The sequence below is a fragment of the Neopelma chrysocephalum genome, unplaced genomic scaffold (genome assembly GCF_003984885.1).
Source record: "Neopelma chrysocephalum unplaced genomic scaffold, ASM398488v2 Primary Assembly neopelma1_70, whole genome shotgun sequence".
NCBI lineage: Eukaryota > Metazoa > Chordata > Aves > Passeriformes > Pipridae > Neopelma > Neopelma chrysocephalum.
This window is the reverse complement of record NW_020897730.1, coordinates 3,360,999-3,379,730: the sequence shown is the minus strand read 5'-3', so window position 1 is coordinate 3,379,730 and position 18,732 is coordinate 3,360,999. Positions and strand designations below refer to the sequence as shown.

Sequence of the window (18,732 nt, the reverse complement as noted above, 5' to 3'; positions counted from 1 at the left end):
ATAGAAAGATATAATGCAGATATCACAAGTGAACAGCATATTATTTATTACTGTAATATGCAAATAAAGTTACTTTTGACAAAAGACAAAGTGAAGATCTATGTATGAAGGGTACATATCTTTCAAAAAGAAAAAAAGGAAAATAAGGGAAATCATCACTTCAATATATATATTTCACAGATAAAAGATAGCTCAGTTAAAATAAGCTATCAGCAGCATTCACAACAAGAAGACATTAAACCTGTAACAAAGAACTGATGTGAAAGTTTATGTGAACATTTTCTCCAACAAAAAAGCTGATTTTAAGAAGTTACTGTGTGTTCACACCATGTGTTGCAGTTCAGTGCCACCTCAGTTGTTTTATGTGACTTTTAAAGGCCATCCATAACTACTATATGATTGAACTGATCTAAATCTTAAAGTAGTTCAGGGTTTTCTTAAGGTTTTTTTTTTAACTTGGCTCATTTCAGTGATCTATTTAAAATATGTCCTTGCCAACAGTTGTAGAAGTGCAACACTAAGAAGCTGGTGAATTGCAATATAGAACAATACACACAGTGGTTCAGAACTTTTTCTCAGCCAATCTTGCAGCTATAAAGAGGATCAGTATATTGATAGTGTTGCATACTCAACTGTGTCTAATAGTTCTTCAATATAATTGAATAGTATCAATTGTTTTTTTAAGGAATTCCAGCAGCACATATCAGTGTTATACTAAGAACCTGATTTGTCATGCAAAAAACTTTCATAAACCTAAGAGGATAATAACATACAGTGGCTTTTCTTTGATAGAAAAATTAACATCAGATTCATCTCTCAAAGCTGAAAATTATGCCCTGTCCCACCATACAACACCTTCTGCATTGGTGACCAGGTGCTTAATGTTAAGAAAATTTATTTGAATAATTCAAATGTTCTTTAGCTCTTCTATGCTCTGCAGCATCTAATTTTCTAGTGAATAAACTTCTCAAACATGACCAATCTTATTCAGTTCATGGTGTACATTATGAGCAGGAACACAACTGCTCATAATGTAACAGTTTTTGTTATTAAAGTAATTGTAACAGAATTTAGTCTGCTGTAGTAGAGCTCTTTCCCATGGAAGGACTCAGTGGCAATGTTAAGAAGTTCTACAGTACCTCTAATTAGGTAAAGGGCCCACAGACCCCAGACTGTTTCTGGAATCATTTTCCAGTCACAAGAATATTTTCCATATGTTTCCCGTTTCTGCATTTATGATTTTTTTACTTCAGGTGCATTAAGTGTCACAGCATTTATAATGCAGCCTGTGTGTTGAGGATGGCTACTTTATTATGCAGTTGATACTTTAAAAAAAAAAAATTAAAAATCCTTGAAGTAGAATCACAGAATATTCTGAGCTGGAAGGGACACACAAGGATCATCAAGTCAAAATGAGTCACTTCAGAAAAATATAAGAACTTGTCTTCAGTTTTGTATCACAGAAATAGTAATTTTAAAACATTGAATTAATGGCATTTTTATACTAGCATTTCAACAGTACTTGACAAGCCAGGCAAGAAATACAATCATTTTCTTATACTCTGTAACTATCAGACTGAACACATAGTAGGAGGGACCTTTATAAATCATTCGTGTCCTGACCAAATTCTCTCGTAGGACGCGTGTAAATCAGGAGTAACTGCACTGCAGTCAATGGATTCTCACCAGTGGTTAGTGGTGAAAAGCTGAAAGAGAAGCAAGGGTAAAGGCTACTAGCATTGTGCTGATATTAAAAGACTAGCAGTGTGCTTTTAATCACTGTATTTGGTACTTCTAAAGTAAGAGATCTTAACTAATTTTAAAAGCATGTTTCTCATAATTTATTAGCATCATGGAGCACATTTGCTTTTCACTGAAGTACAGCTTAATGTGGTTGGTTTCATAAGAAAAACATCTTCATACTGTCACGCAATAGAAACATGAAATCAAAAAAGTTCTGTAAAAAAACTTCTGGAATTTGTTCTATACTTGTGCTTCTTCTGTAGATTTTTGTCTTGGTTGTTTCTTTTGAATACAAGGTTGTATAAGTAAAAATATTATTCCCACCATGTATAGCAAGCCAGCTATGTAAAAAGAAAAATCGTATTTTTGTGTGATGTCATAGATCCAACCTGGAAAATAAGGACAAAACATGTTTGTTACAAAGCTTGACAACAAGGTATACTGCATGGGAAAATACAAAAAATACTTCACATTTCTCTGATGACATTTCAGCCAAATCCACAGATGTTTTGTGGAAACAAACAATTTTCAAACAAGTTGTCACAGGTCTGAATTTAAAATAGACATTTTGTAATCCCAAACCAATCAGTTCTTCCACCCTACTACTGCCTTTGTGAAAGCCCCAACACTGCCCAGTTCAAATGCTCTGCCTTGTGCAAGCAAACACATTCCCAATAGCTTCCTCAAAGACTCACATACCAATAAAAGACTTTTCAAAAGAGATATAATCTCAGTGCTGCAGTGACTCTCATTCCAACCTCAATTCCTTTGCAAAAACACATTAAAGTTATTTCAGAAAGGTTTGAGAACCCAAACTAGCAAAATTCTCTCATGTCACGCTGGTTGCATTACGATGAGACCACAAGATCAGCAGCTCTTTTTACATCAACCACTTGCATCCTATTTGCTTTGTAACCAATGACCAAATACAGAGCCACGTTCAGCACAGACTGAGAGGTGCTGAGGGAACATATGGCAGAGTGAAACACTGCTGCTTTCAAAGGGCACTGAGTGAGCTTTCTTCTGACTCAGAAGTGGGCAGAGGAGGTGTTCTCGCTTTTCTGGGCTGCTTGTGCTGCCAGGGGCTTCCCTTCAGCCCACGGCCATCCCTGGCTGACCATGGCCAAGACTATCAAGGTTTCTTTCTACTTTCTTCTGACCAACATCCCTGTAAAAGAGAGCTGTAGTCTGGTACAGTACTGACAATCAGGACCCATATCTCTTCTGCACTTCCCTGCCTCTTTCTATGAGAAAATTCATAATGAATGTCTGTTCAAACCTAAGTAACTAGGGATAATATACATACACTTCTACCTTCTGCTGTGCATGGCAGTAAAGAGGTTATGAGCACTGCAGTCTCCAGAGTATTTCTAGCTGAAGGAAGGCAAAGCAAAGTTAGTTACATCAACACATCCACTGGCAGCTTAAAGTGGTGACACCCAAACACACCCCACAGTCCTTGGGGGTAATACTGTGGTACAAACAGCTGCCTGCCCTGGGAACTAATCATCATTTTTTCATGTGGTAGAGGAATGGGTAAGTATAGTGCATATACTACATAAAACAGAAAAATAGGTTACACCTTTCTAATTGAAAAAAAAGTGCATGACACTATGTTAGGAAAACATACCATTGAGAGCATAGATTGTAATAAATCTGGGGTTATTTCCAAGAACTCGAATTTGCAATGTGTGAATACTGAGCTGGTACCCAGAAGATATGATCTGTGAATTTGTACAATTTAAAGCTGGATGTTATAGTCCATTCTGGAGTAGCTGTGATTTTGTTAACTAAACATGCTCATAACAAGAAAATTTAACAACAGTTATCATACAAACATCTGTTGTTTAGCAATTTGAACTTTTTACCTGCAAAGGGTGGTCCAAACAATGCAGATATTCCATTGGCACAAATGATGATGCCATAGGCATTTGCAAGGTGTTTAGTTCCAACTAAATCTTCAGTCACAACAGGCATTAGAGAAAAATAGCCACTGGAAAATCCTATTAGAGCACAAACCACAGCCAGGCCAACATATGTTTGCATTAGTGGCAAAGTAAGAATGCAGGTGACCAGGGTAAAGTTAGCCATGAGGAAGACATTCCATGTGCTGATGCAGGGCAGATCAGAGATGATTCCAAGGATCACTTTACCAAAAATATGAACAATTGCTATAATGGATGTCAAAGGAAATACATTGTCCTGCCTAGATAAGTTGTACTGCTTGACTATTTCTGGAAGATGAATAAAGGGAATGACAAAGCTGCTATAGGCAAACAAAGCCCAAATTATAAAGGCCACAAATACTCTATTGGTAAACAGTGATGCAGCTCCAAAGTAGCTGGAGTACCATAGTGCAAAGCCCTTCCTGACTGTAAGTGTCAGCTGGCTCACTGTCTTAAGCAAGCGCAGTCCATACATATTCCTTCCGCTCCCAGAGTTACCTCCCATTTCTATGTGCTGAACACTCTCAAGCACTTCTTCATTTGTTGCCTCTTCTTTTTTCTCTGGTTCTTCACTGAGGACTCCATTAGATTTTATAGTCTCTGTAGAATGGGACAGAGCTTTTGCTTGATTATCTTCACTACTACTTCTCGCAACAGATTTTTCACTAAGGTCTTTGGGGGAGAGAGGTCTCATAAGCGCCCCGCAGACACAAAGGTTCAGAGAGATGGCACCCTGGATGAACATGGCATTTCTCCACCCAAATTCAGTGCAGAGGTACTTCAGTAAGGCAGTCATTAAGAAAGCTCCAAATCCTGTTCCTGTGGTACTGAGCCCTTGTGCAAGTGCTCTTCTCTTCTGAAAATACTGCCCCACCATGACCACTGCAGGCAGATAAACCATGCCACTTCCAATGCCTATGAAAATAATAAAAAAAAAACCTAAATAAATTTAAACTTTTTGCCAACAATGTAAAAAGCAGTGAAAAACAGATCAGTTTTATTCCTAACTTTTATGTAAGCATACAGGTAAAACCAATAATAAATATTAATTAATATTCAATTCTGATGTCAGCTTTCATTTCTGTCTTGTAGTGTTTTCCAAAATTTGCAATACTCATTCCAGTGAGAATACAAAACAGATATTTAACTGCTGGAAAAACTTAAACACATGGAAGATAAAACCTTACCTCAGTTCAGCATGACACTGCTGGAAGGGCACAAACGTGCCACAACCCATCAGGGACAGTTAACGTGAGGACAAACACAGACACACCCTATTCTGCATTTGCAGTACCCGCATCTGATTGTATCAGTGACCCGAACTGCTTAGTGAGCACATCTTGCTGCTTTCCCTAAGTTCACCAGCAGTGAAAATTCACACTGAGTTTTTGTCCTTGCTCTGTAACTGTGGTGCCGCAGTGACCACGATATGTGTTTCAGGAGTCAGCACCAGGGATTAGCATGGTGGTGGGACCTTGGGTGGCTTCCAGGCTGGTTCTGTATGGGCACTCCAAGGAAGTCCAGGGAGGGCCACACAGTAGCTGCCCAGGCGTAAGTCTTAAAAGGTAGATCTCTAATTTTGTAGAAACCCCCTCACCTGTAGTTAAAAACCAAGGTATTCAAGGTATTCTGGTAACCAGAAGGTGTTAAGAGCTGTGCAAACTCATCATTAAAGAAGACAGTTGCCCATTTTTTCTCACAGCCTATTCCTCATAGAGGAATTTGGACTGGAACAGGTGTATGCAGAAGATGCTTCCCAATACACTGTGATCATAATTCAGAAGAGTGCTTTGGGGCTTAAAAGTTTTCCTAAACAGGTGATAACACAGCTGCAAGCAGCTACAGCATGATCTAGCTACAGCTAGGTGAGAGAAAGAGCATTGATTCCAGCAAAGCCTGAAAAAAAGCCCTTCAGCATCGCAGCAGTGACCATGACTGGAGCTGACCCATTTTGCCTATTGAAAGTATTTATTTCTTTGCTAGGCAAATACACAACCAGGTTTTAGTTTGCACAAATGTCCCTCCCCAGCCACAGAGTTCAGGGAGGCCTCTTTGCCCCCTGGGGACCTCCTGCTCCTTAGGCTGCCCTGGAGCTCTCCTGCCCCTCACTGCTGGCTGCAGTGAGGAATCCGCTCCTGCTTGCACCAGTGCTCACCGTGTTTCCCCAAGAATACAGCATTTTAAAATGGTGTTATCTTTTCATTCTGTGGGCTACATAGCAAGAGACAGTCTGACTACAAGTGAAGGCCTCACGTACGTGGCTCACAGGTACACACGGGGCTGCAGGTCTCTCCTTGCCTTTTCCTCACAGATTGGTCAGGGCCAGCTCCGCTCTGCCCCCGCCATGCAGGGCCTCGGGGACAGTCTGCCCCCAGCCCACAGGGCCTGCCAGTGCCAGCGGCTCCAGGACGGGTGAGGGCAGAAGGCTCCTCTGCCCCCACACTGCCGCTGAGGGGAGGAGAGCCCGCAGAGCTGGGCTGGAGCTGCCAGCCAGGAGGTGAGGGGACCAGACTGTGAGGAGCTGGGGAAGGGGACCCACCCTGAGGTAACCACCCCGAGAATGGGCTGAGGCAGCAGGCTGGCTGTGGACAGAAGACACGGTCGGGGTTATAGGGACATCCTGTGAGAAGGCAGGAGCCATGAGTAAGCCCACAGGCACAGCATGGGGGCCCAGAAGTGATGGTAGCAAGAGGCGGCCACTGTAAGGGAAGAGCAGCCATGAGAACATGGTAGAGACTTCCCTGGGGTGGCGGGGAATGAGGTGACTGTGAGCAAGGGGATGGGAGTGAGTGGGCAGAGACTGAGGCAAGGGGTGAGTGAGGAAACCATGTGTGAGGGGGTGGTGAGCCAGGGATCGGTGAGTCAAGGAGATGGTGAGTCAGGGGACAGTGAACGGAGGTCTCATGGAGCTGGAAGGAACATCTGAGGTACTGCTTTTCTGGCCAGAATTACTCCTGCAACAGCACTTTATTTCTCCACCTCACATAAAAGTTTGCTTCTGAATTTTTTCCATATAATCTTTGTCACTTTGTGAGTGCTCTTCCTGAAAAGCAGCAAGGGCTGAGGGAAAAATATGTAGATTCCTGCCTGCTCAATTATATTCAATATATACAGAAACAGAAATTCTGAAAAAGGCAAAACCCTGTCTGTGGCTGATGTTCTTTGTTCAGGAATTTACATTAGTGAAGTCTATGGTATGGTGGTATAAAGAATCAGTACAGTGACCCTTGCTAGTTTCAATATTTCTCCACCCAGAAGGCTAAATCAAAATTTCTGTATAGAAATTCTGTAGCTTCCTATGAAATTCTATGAAAGAACAGTTTAAGAGAATGCCGGGTACTGAAGCTATTATTAGTATTACAAACAATTCCTTTTTTTCGTAACGTTTCCATCTGTCACATATAATACAGACACTGCTTCATTTGCAAACATAGCTGGCCATGTTATCTGTGGAGTGAGTAATATTTCAAAGCCCCTTGATTGCTCAGTGTTGCTAAGATGATAAGTAAAGCCCAAATTTTATATTTCTTACTTGGGTAACTTTTACATTTCTGTTTCATATCTATTAACAGTATCTCTTTGCAGAAATGAACAGTAAATAAAATGAAGTAGTGCTTTAAGCAGATAATACTGGGCTATTCTACATAACTTACTTAAAGTAAATTTTTTCACAAGACACATTATTGCTAGAACATGAGCATTCAGGCACTAAGGATCTGCTGATTTTGAAGAAAAATGCCTTTTCATATTTTTATCAGGGTCTTACAAGTCAAAAGGTTTTCTAGACATCTAATTTCAATTAAAATGACATAATATTACTTTGGTCATTTTGGTTGTAAAAAAGCATAGCACTATATGTTGCTATACATGATTGCTGATAAAATATGAATATCCTTTATTAGAAATTAAGTATGAAATCCAGCATCGTGAATTATCCTAATTGAGGCTGGGATAGAGTTTGATTTTCTTCCTAGCAGCTCATACAGTCCGTGTTTTGGATTTGAGGCTGATAACACAGCATGTTTTAGCTGTTGCTGGGCAGTGCTTACACAGCACCAAGGCCTTTCCTGTTTCTCATCCCCTGACAGTGAACGGGCCGGGGGAGCACAAGAAGCTGGGAGGGGATGCAGTGGGATAGGGGACCCCAACTGGCTGAAGGAATATCCCCCACCATTTCATGTCATACTCAGTAATAAAACTGGGGGAAAGAAGGAGAAACGGAGGGCATTTGGAGTTGTGGCATTTGTCTTCCCAGGTAACAGCTACACGTGACCAAGCCCTCCTTCACTGGACAGGTTAAACACCTGCCTGCCCATGGGAAGTAATGAATGATTCCTTATTTTTGTTTTGCTTGTGCACACAGCTTTTGCTTTACCATTAGTAAAGCTAGTTTAGTTTACTGCTAAACTGTCTTTATCTCATTTTTACCTTTCTGATTCTCTCCCATCCCACTGTGGAAGAGTGAGAGAAGTGCTGTATAAAGCTTATCTGCCTACCAGATGTAACCCACTTCACCCTTTAGTTTTAAAGCAGTACATAGTTATCATAATCCGGTATTTTATTAATGTGGAGCAACTCCTGGAGAAAACATTTGCTGTTTCATCCTGTGACAAAGAGAGGAGTTAGCTATATATATAATTCAACAGTGTTTTAACATCTTTAATTTTCATTTGTTAGAGTTTGGGTTACATTAATTCCTCCAATTAAACATGTCCTCTAATATATTCACTTGGGTAAAACTGATAAAAGCCCAATCCACTGAGTAAATAATTAAGATTTCTAAAAAGATAAAAGGCTGTAAAGACTGTGAAAGAAGAGCTGGAATAACTTTACAGTCTAACTTCCCTCTTGACTCACCCAGATAACCTTCAAAGGAATCAAAAGTAATTGAACTTTCAAACATTAGTGCAGCTCTTACCAGCTGTCACTCCAAACGTAAGGAAGAGGTAGTGCACATTGGAGGCATAGGCACTCAGTATCCAACCCAGGGCATTCAGTATCCCTCCAATTATAGCTGTCAGGCGGCACCCACACATGCTGATGAATAAACCAATAAAAGGTCCTGTTAAAAAACATGAAAAAAAAAAGATAAATTATTTATTTAATAATTTGCTCTAGTAATTTTTCACATTGACTTTCGTAATGCTTTAAATAAAATGTAAAACATCAGGCAACTTGTGCAATTCAGTTTATTTTCCATATTACTGCTTAAAATTATAGAAAGAAAAATATGACCAACTCATCAAATACTTAGCAAATACCTGCAAGACCTAAAACCAAAGTTGCCTCATGAAGGATAGACAGCTTAAACAGAGGAAAAAGCTGAAACTGCTGTTCCCAATGCTGATGCTGTGTGAGTGCAGGCCTTTTTCATAAGTAACTAGAAAGCAAACATTTTATTTTGTTTTCAGTGGGATATTTTAGGCAGATCTAAACACAGCTTTTTCAGTCTTCATTTAGGGAGCCATAGGTGTCTATATACATATACATGTAACCATATCCTCCAGATATTATTTTGGGTTGATTCAACCACAACCTAAAAAGTAAGTTTTAATTCAGCTGCTGAACTGAAATCAACATTTTCTCCTCCTAGATAGAGTTCAGGAAGGACCCCAAGCTTCACAGATCATCTGTTTTCTTAATTGTAGTGAAACCTTGAAGTCACAGGCTTCCTTTCCTCCTCATCCTGTCTCCCTGACTGACATCCTTGTCATCTTCCCTGTTGTTCCCCTTCTCCATCTAAATTGTAAAATCTGTCCTAGGGACTTTAAAAAGGCAACTCAGGACAACTTTGTCAGCTCTGCTAATAAAATGGGAAACTAAGAAAATACTTTAGGGATGAATGGCAAACATATTCTAAAAATGTATGTAGTTTTGAAGTAACTGATGCTAGAACATACCTACAATCAGTGTAATGCCCATGCTGAGGGAGCTGACCCACGCTGTTAAGCCACGGCTTTGATTAAACTCTTCAAGCCATTCCATGTTGAGTACTCCAAGGGCCATTTGGGAACCCATGATAAGTATGTGCACAAGGAAAGAGGAAAATACAATCATCCAAGCCCATCCTCCATCGATGTTTGGATTAGGCTTAATTGGCTTACTTCCAACTTTTGAGTCGTCTCCAAAATCATACCCAATATCCTCTCGACTAGCATACATTTTCTCCACAGTATTCTGAAACAAATGCAGTAAATACCTACAAAATACACACAAAAAGATCAGACTTTGTATTTTGGCTACAGTGAACACCACAAATCCCTATCATATTACACCACTTTTATTAGTGCAGTTCTCAAGTTAATATTGTGATTTCATTGTTCAAATGTAAAATGCTTAGAAAATTGTCCAATTAATTTATTTCTTTGTGTACCTTATTATCATGGCTGTCTATCCAGGAGTATTTACAGGCTAAGAGTAGGCTGCATTATTTCCATTACTATAGATTCTACTTACTTTCAGGTGGCTGAGAGCACTCACTCTTCATGGGTTGACTGTGGTCACAAAAAAGACTGGTCTCTCTCTGTATATTTCTTCACTGTATCAACTTCTGCTGTCACAGTAAGATTTTGTGCCTTTGTGTTCAAGTTCAGAAAGCTTTGAGTAAAGAAATTAAATCCTCAAGAGGCAAGTAGATGAAGTTACCCCATCTTTTCAGAGGAAACCAATTTTCAGATGTATTTCTTCCTTAGCAGTGGCAGAACAAGAATGAAGACAGCAAAACATAAAGAATTAAGGTTCTTGATTTCCAAAATGCTTTGCTTACATAAATCACAACGAGGGGATTGTTACTACCTCTCTGGGAAGCTTTTTACTAGAGTCAATGTGACAAACAGTTTGCTATTATGCTTTCAGTTTCCATAGTATTAAGCCTTATAATCCTACCAAAACCAAAGAATTCTTCCAAATGAATGTCAGTGCCTATCAGAATCAAACCGAGAGGCAGAGTTATGTATCAGTGTACATAGGATTAAGCCATACTTAGCTTAATTTGATTACTTCAATTTATTCTATTGTTACTCTAAACAAAGATTGCAACACAATGTGAAAATAATTTCAAGACCATTTTTAATTGATTAACATGCAAGGTGCAGAACTCAGCCTTCCCTCCATCTGATTTCTGCTGCAACAGATTGAAATATTACCCAACTGTGGAGCACCACATAGGTTTCCATGGAGACTAGAAATGTAATGATACAATTTACTAGAGATGGTAATTTTTTGTCTTTCCTTCTCCAGAGAAATAAAAAGAAACATCAGCTTCATGACAGTTGAAACAGAGAAGAAAGTTATCAAAAATTGTTTAAGAAAGCTCCTTATATATTCTGTGAGCCCTCAGAAGGTGTGTTTCTGGGCTAGCTCCTCACTGCTGCAAACGGGCAGTGAATGGACTAACTCATATTCTGTACCAAATGAAGATTTGTCTTTAAATGCATGACTGCATTTTGCTTCTCAAGGTACTACCTTTCCAAACTATTTTACTTTTTTTCTGATTGCTAGATGAACACAGAGAGATGGCCCTGGAGTATTCCACGCTGATACACAGATGGAGTCAGAGCAGACTGGTCAAAGCTGTTTCTCTCACAGACTCCAGTGAACACCTGTTGACACGTGTAACCTCCCCAGCCTGACTGTTGGGTAAGTTACCTTCGCAGTCAAGTGGCACCTGACCCTTCCTGGCACTACAGGTAATAATGTGTAACTAAGGGCAGCTTGGACACATAGGCTCCTCCAAGAGCACACTGATTTGCCTCATACAGTGAGCTGGAGCTAAAATATGTTGTAATCCTGGCATCAAATTTTTCACAGACAAATACTCTTTAGTGACTAAGTTCTCCTTAGCCCTAATTTGGCCACGGCAGGTATTGGTGACAGGGAGGAAGAACAAGAACTTGTGTACATTTAACACCGCATGGACAGATAAACTGGGATCGATTGATAAGTCCACACTTGGCTGCCAGTGGAAACAGGTACTGAAATGCCTCATAGGCTTTTGCTTTCCAAACTGAGAAACAGGAAGAATGGGGATGGTGCTTAGAGGTCTTTCCAGAGGTCCTGCAAGGTGTTTGAGGCAGGAAGGGTAACAGGGGAGCCAGGCAGAGCCATGTGGGGGGGCAGACTTGTTTTTTGACGATAAGACAACAGCCTGGGATAGCCTCAGTTACAATCATAGCTCATCCTTCCTCTACAAAGGGTAGGTCTTAAAGGTGACACCTCAACTCTTTCCTAACAATGTACTTGGAGCCAGATCCCCTGTTGCTGTAGTTTAGAGGACTAACTATGGAGGATTCAGCCCACTCACAAGAAAGAAGACTAAGAGCATAAAGGCAATAAACACAGTGAATAATCATGCTAATGGGAAATCATGAGAAATACCAGAATGAAGGAAAATCACAAGCTATTATACATGCTCTGCATAAGATTAATGAAAATGTATGATGGATATTACAGTACACCTTTGATAATGGAATATAAAATTATGTAACTGAAAATTCAGAGTCAGGATTAAATGTGGGGCCTCACCTTTCTCTTTTATGCTTTTGACTGGTTTTGTGCACACCTGAATCCTGATACTGGATACAAAAATTTTCTTCTTTGGACAGCAAATTGACACATCTTTTACATATTTTAAATTATTTGAAGCAAAAATAATTGACATTGAGCTACAAAGATATGACACTCATCTTTGCAGTCTTACTGACAGAATGGGCTTAGATTGAGTAGATGCAAGTTAATGTCATACTTGCATCAACCTCCACAAATCTTCAGAAAATGCATATATTTTCCCTTTGAACTGGATTCTTGCTTATTATTACTGTTTTACTGTTAACTTTTCCCTAACGTCACAATTTCAGAGTGAATACACTCAAAAGCAGGCAAGTCATCTCCAATAACTGCACAGACTCTCAGGCTCTCGATAAAGCAAGGACTGGATGCCTGGATCACCTTCCCACTACTGACTCATCGCCCCATGGCCTGTTGTGCCCAGGAGAAATGCACTTACCTGTCCTCAGCCTTCTTCCCACACCACAGCACAGCCAAAAACAGTCTCATGAAAGGCAGAGGAGCCCAAGGGAGTCTTTGTAATTATGAAACCCTAGACAGCCAGGCCAGTTTCCCCAATAAGAAAGGCAGTGAAGACCCATTCACAGCAACAATGTTTGAATACAGCCCCTCACAGGGAATTGCATTTAAAGGCAGGAGAATCTGGATTCCTGTTTGGTCAGCTGGAGAAGACCTAGATTTTTTTTTTCAGAAAAGCTTTTAGGATTGTATGCACACAAAGTATGCAGAGCTCTTAGAAAAATGGCCCAAATAGTAGTGCCTGCAAAGATGCTGAGCTTTTTTGAAAATCTGACTCATGAGCTATTTCAGGGACAAATGCAGGTGCTGTAATAAGACCATAGTTAGCAGCAAAACACCCAAGTTCCCTGTACTATCAGTGGAGCTATGGCTCTCTAGCCTGTAGTTGAACTAGATCATTGAAAAACATCTGATCTTGATATAAAGTCCATATGATGAATAATTGACATATACTTGGGCAACCTCTTCTAGCACGTGACTGCCTCAGTGTTAAAAGTTATAGAATAAAATCATACTTTAAAGACACTTCCAATGGATAACTCAAAAACGTATTATAACTAGTAATGAGTTTTGCTTTGAAATATTCCCAGTAGACATACCACATGTAATTATTTGTCTGCTGAAGGCATACAGAAAAAACATTGTTAAAAACATGGTTTATTTTGTTTTTCATATGTTTTGTCAGTCTGACCTCACCTAGCCAACACGCCGAGCACTTCAGTTGTCAACGACTTCACTGGAGATGCGGACACTGGCCACTTCTGCCAGTCAGAGCCACAGTGGCAGGAGTGTGTGTCCAGCAAGGAATACAGAATCGGGGAAATTAAATGTTCAAAAGGCTAACTGCCAGGGTCACAAGTTTGCATGAAGTCGGCAGCGGTTCCATTTCCAGACTGGGGCTGCTGCCCTGCTGTCCCTTCCCGAAAGCTGTTTCCCAAGCCCTGCTCTGACCTCCCTGGGCCATCCCTCGGTGCTGTTCTGCCGCGGTGCGACCCACGCGTGGTGCCACGTCCCCGGGGACTGCAGGGATTGGCTCAGGCAGTAAAACGTTTTTCTCCCAAGAGAACGGGCAGCTTTGCCAAGGGAATGGTCAGCTTTTACCAGGCATGCACCTTTGTTTTGTACAGGGTTACGGGAGCAGCCCGAAGGCAGGGGATGTACTTTTCGCCCCAAGATAACAGATTTGGGAGCTCCACATGCTGAGCCTTCCCCCAGCACTCCAGTGAGGTTCACCTACGCGAAACGCCGCCGGGGCTGGCACGGCCGCCCCTGCCCGCGCCGGGGCTGCTCCGGCGGCAGCGCAGCGCCGGTGGCGGGGAGGGCAAGGCACGGCAGGGCAGGGCGGGGGCCCGGGCACGGCCCGCGGGGCTGCGGCGGGGGCGGCGTTCGGGAGGGCGGCGCGGCGGTGGCACCGCCCGCCCGCGGAGCACAAAGGATGACCGCGAGTTACCCCGCTGCGGCTGCGGCAGCGGCGCTCCCGGCCCGCCGCGGATCACAGGGGTCCGCGCAGTCCCCGGGCAGCCCCGCGCCCCTGCCCGCGCTGCACCGTGCGGGGACAGCCCGGCCCGGCCCGGCCCGGCCCGGCCCAGCCCAGCCCAGCCCTGCGCGCCTTTGCCGCTTCGCGGTCCCTGCCCGCTCCCGTCCCGGGGCCGGTGCGGGTGCGGTGCGGTGGCTCCCGGCTCCTCCCGAGGTACTCACCGCGCCGGGCTCCGCCAGCGCCGCCGTCCCTGCCCGCCACGGCGCCGAGCCCCCGCTGTCAGCCCAGCCCGAGCCCCGAGAGCTGCTGCGGGCTGCGGTGTCCACCTGCGCCCGGCCCCGCTCAGCCTCGCCCCTGCTCGCCGCCCCGGGGCTTATTTTCCATTGGAGTGCGGCACTGGTCTGGGGCCCCCTGCCCCCCAGGCGGCTCGTCTTCTGCACCGCCTTGTCTCCATTCCCTGCAATTTCAAATCTCCACGCTCTTTCATTCCTGCGATACCGGCTAATTCTGGTTTGGCGGAGCAGATTTGCAATCCTCTCACATGCACACTCTTGTGGCTGAATGAAGTTTATTGCTGCACAGGTTATCGCCGGAAATTTACATCTCAGAGAGTTAGAGGATATAGTCCAATAAAATCAGCCAGTATCAAGATTTTAACGGCCGTTATGTTTACTTCTTCGTTGAATTTATGCGGCTAAATCACCCTAAGAATGAAGCTTGAAAGTTTCAGTGTATGGTACCGTATTTGTGTAATAAATAAGTTTCAAAAATATTACTCCCTTAGGAGAAAAGCTGCAGAAATACATTATTTGTTCAGACCAGTATTCACACCTCGGTCATATCTTTCTGAATAATCTGACTAATTAGATATACATTCTGCAATTCATTGTTTTGATTATTTGCAGTGAATATACTCAGGCTAAAGTGATTTTATGCCACCATACAAAACTTTCATTGTCAGAGAATCTTGATGTCCTAGCAGTGCACGGAGGAGTATAAATGAAGACTGTTCAAGAATATGTAAGAAGTACTTTGAGAGAAAAGAAAATGAGGAAAGGCCAACAGGAATGTTTTAATGGTGTTATTAATGCTGTCTATGTCCAAGACATGGTGGTACAGAATCTGTTAGAATTGGTTTTAGAGGGGTTAAAATATGTGTTTGGGACTTTTTATATATTTTTTTCTACATTTTTATTTGACTCTTTGGTCTGTCTGCTGTTTACACATGAAAATCTCATCTATTTTTTAATTTAAAAAAATATGCTGCTCCATTATGTATTTAGTCTACCAAATATATCATTATGAAACACTTCTATCTGGGTTAGATTCAAGTGTGTGGCAGACTATGGGCTGTTGCTATGGCTTCGGTCTTTACATAAAACTTACACTACTTTGCATTGTAGTCTTCAAAAAATAATCCTTTCCCACAATAAACAACTGGATTACTGTCAGAGACTTGTGATTGGGTTATTTATTTCTCCTTCATAAAGAAAACTAGATTTGTCATTTTAAAAGACTATGACACTGCATTGCAAATGCGTGTCATTCTGAAATATACATATTCCTTGGTTCCTTTGTGTTTTACAGAAAATACCTTGCCCAACAGTGTATGGGCATTCTTATCCCAGAATTTAGCCTTGGCATTAGCTTTTTGGCTGAAGTCTGGTTTCTTAAATGGTATAATGCTAGGTATTTGACATTTGGAATCTGCTGGTTATTGACTAATGTTATTACTCAAGTTTGAGACATATATTTGCACTTGTGAATTATCTAACATGCTAACGTGCTTTATTAATCTGGCACAGAAATAGATTTGACTGGCTGTTAACCCCACATTGCCTTCAGTACCTGAGATACTGCCTGCGTGCCTGAATCCTTGTGCCAACAGAGATTTGATCTGATGGAGAATTCACTTAGCTGTGTCATACTGCTTCAGCAGTTCTGCTTCATGTGTCATTGTGGTTCTGGGCTATAAGCCTGGATTTATGTTGTCTCTTGGGAAGGTGAGTATGTAAGGACCTACTTGAATTTTAACCATTAAATTGTGCAGGTCTAGCAGCAAGGGTACAAACTATGTTCAGTAAGGAGAAAGTCCGTTTTGTAAGAATGGGAAAGACAATTCTAACGTATCAGAAAAAGTGCAGTTGTTGGCAAAGATGAATAAGGCGCCTGATCCAGCAAAATAAGATGTAAACCAAGTCTGACAGATTCTGGTGCACCCATGCACAATCACAGGCATCCAGTCACAACTCCATGGACTCGGCTTCAGACTTTTGCTCCTTGTTTTGCCATTCACTATTGCTGGCAAGAGTCCAGCTCAACGATCTTTGCCGCTCCCCTTCGGGTAGTTTTAGATCGTTATCAGATCTCTCCTTATTTTCTTCTTTGCCAGGCAAACAAAGCCCAACTTCTTCAACATCTCTTCACAAGTCATGTGCTGTAAGCCATTTACCATCTCATCAGCCCTCTGCATGTCCCTCTCCTGTTTCTTGAAATTCTTCTTGAACTGGGGAGCCCTGAATGGGACATATTATCCCAGGTGTGGACTCATTAGCACTAAATAAGGAGGGATAATAATTTCTATTCATCTGCTGTCCATGCTCCCTTCCTAATGTAGCTCAGTGTACGGTTCACTTTCTTCGCAATGAAAACACCCTGTTGGCTCATGTCCAACTGAGTGTCCGCTGTGACAGCCACATGCTTTTCAGCTGCTGCTGCCCTGAGCCTGCACTGGTGCCTGGCACTGTCCAACCCCATCTGTACACTCTGCACTTCTCATTAAACTTCATGAGATTTCTGTTGACCCAGGTTTTAAGTTTCTCAAAGGCCTCTCAACTGAACTTCCGCTGTTTGGTTTGAAAACCACCCCTTCTAAGTTAGTATTGTCTGAAAATCTGCTGCAAGTGCATCCTGTGTGCAAGTTACTGGCACCAGTATTGACTCCAGACTGTTTTGTTTGTACTGGTCACCAACTAAATATCAACCCATTGATTCCTACTCTTCAAGCCCAGCAATCCATCCAGTTTTACCCATCTAGCAGTACATTCATCCAGACCATACTCTTCAGCTTTTTCCTCACCCTGGGCTCCAACCACTTGCTTAATTCCCATTGCTCAAAAGGGCAGCTCTACTGGAGAGCTTACAGACCATTCAGCCCTCTGCAAATGTGTATTGATGAACATATAAAGTGCTATTTAACTTCCCAGCATTTTTCCTCTACTTCTGCTGCAGTGCTGATTACTCTCCTCCCTAAAGCTCTCATTAAGTCACCACCTTGCTTCCCATGACATGGTGGTGCTGCAGCGATTGATGAGGGAGTACAGATTTGAAATACAGCCTGGTTGCTGCAGCACCAAGACACAGAACAGAAAATACATCCCCCTCCCACTTTTGCTCAACCACTGAACTTTTAACCAGTGCAAAGAAGCATCAAATAACCTGGTCAATTCTTTCTTTTACAATTATTGCTAAAAGGAAAGATAATTTATGGTATTTATAGATTTTGCCTCCTCTTTATTCCAGAGGCCTCTTTGGGTTGCTGAAGAACTCTGTGTATTTGCAAGGCATGTTGCATTGGTCCTGGACTAAAAAGGAAAACAAGCCAAACCTAATGCTGTAATTTGCCATAGAGACTGCACAGTAGTACAGCTTTCTTATGACACCCTAAAAGCTTGTGTGTTCTCTTCATTTTGGTAACTCCAGACTGCCAAACAGAAATAAAGCATATTTTCTTGTTTTCTCACTGCATGTCTGAGGAGAATCCTTGGTATCTTTGATGGGTTCACCACAAACAACATTCTCAAACAATACCCCAAGCAAATATGAACATTTTCAGCAACTCCCCCGCCTACTCCCATGATAGCCGCAGTCTTACTCAAATGGGAAAGAATGAACTAATTTGCTATCTTCAAGTTCACCAAAGACTGAGGATAGACCATGGGAATGAAATTCAAAAATAGAAGAAAAAGCAACATTTTTATCACTGCTGCCTTGAAGAATTCCTTTTGGAGAATAACTACTTGTCTTTTCTCTTTCTGCTCTCCACAGCTGCATTATAGCAGCTACAGATATGGAGGGACTAAGAAAGTCCTGTCCAATTTTCTTAGATCCTTCAGGGGGACACTGCAGAATCACAGAATGGTTTGTGTTGGAAGGGACCAACAGATCATGTAGTTTCAAACCTGCTATGGTTAGGAACACCTTCCACTAAAGCAGGTTCCTCAAAGTCCCATCCAGCCTGGTCTTGAACACTTCCAGGGATGGGGCAGCCACAGCTTCTTTGGGCAACCTGTGCCAGTGTCTCACCACACTCCCAGTGAAGAATTTCTTCATAATATCTAATCTAAAGCTACCCTCTTTCAGTTTAAAGTCATTAAACTTGGTAAAACACCCTCTGGGTATCCTATGAGAGATGTGAGAGTTTCCTGGAGCATATTGAAAGGCCAAAACAATGTTTCTCATCAGATGAGGATGCTGCAGAGG

General features: G+C 42.0%; 1 protein-coding gene and 1 long non-coding RNA gene across 4 annotated transcripts; one reads left to right on the top strand and one right to left on the bottom strand.

Moving 5' to 3' along the window:
- Positions 1 to 456: 456 nt before the first annotated feature.
- SLC16A14 (solute carrier family 16 member 14) lies at positions 457 to 14,979 on the bottom strand. Of its 3 annotated transcripts, none has more exons than XM_027686218.1 (6): positions 14,472 to 14,979; positions 10,146 to 10,376; positions 9,590 to 9,888; positions 8,608 to 8,751; positions 3,612 to 4,604; positions 457 to 2,132 (listed from the first exon to the last, which is right to left on the bottom strand). In XM_027686218.1, the coding sequence occupies exons 3-6, from the start codon at positions 9,849 to 9,851 to the stop codon at positions 1,984 to 1,986; spliced, it is 1,548 nt and encodes a 515-aa protein (XP_027542019.1). In that variant the 5' UTR covers positions 9,852 to 9,888; positions 10,146 to 10,376; positions 14,472 to 14,979; the 3' UTR covers positions 457 to 1,983. The 3 variants fall into 3 exon arrangements, with proteins under 3 accessions (XP_027542019.1, XP_027542020.1, XP_027542021.1); XM_027686219.1 differs by having other exon boundaries at positions 10,146 to 10,372; XM_027686220.1 differs by lacking the exon at positions 14,472 to 14,979 and adding an exon at positions 12,694 to 12,715 and having other exon boundaries at positions 10,146 to 10,372.
- LOC113969069 lies at positions 11,247 to 15,766 on the top strand. The gene is made up of 2 exons (XR_003534734.1): positions 11,247 to 11,327; positions 15,156 to 15,766. It is a non-coding gene; the product is annotated as an uncharacterized LOC113969069 (long non-coding RNA).
- Positions 15,767 to 18,732: the final 2,966 nt, after the last annotated feature.

Coding starts and splice junctions, on each gene's coding strand:
- SLC16A14 (XM_027686218.1), bottom strand. CDS start 9,851: ATGTATGCTAGTCGAGAGGATATTGGGTATGATTTTGGAGACGACTCA. Junction 4,605..8,607: donor TACGTTTGGAGTGACAGCTG/GTAAGAGCTGCA, acceptor TTATTTTCATAG/GCATTGGAAGTGGCATGGTT. Junction 2,133..3,611: donor GTTTGGACCACCCTTTGCAG/GTAAAAAGTTCA, acceptor CTTATTTTCCAG/GTTGGATCTATGACATCACA.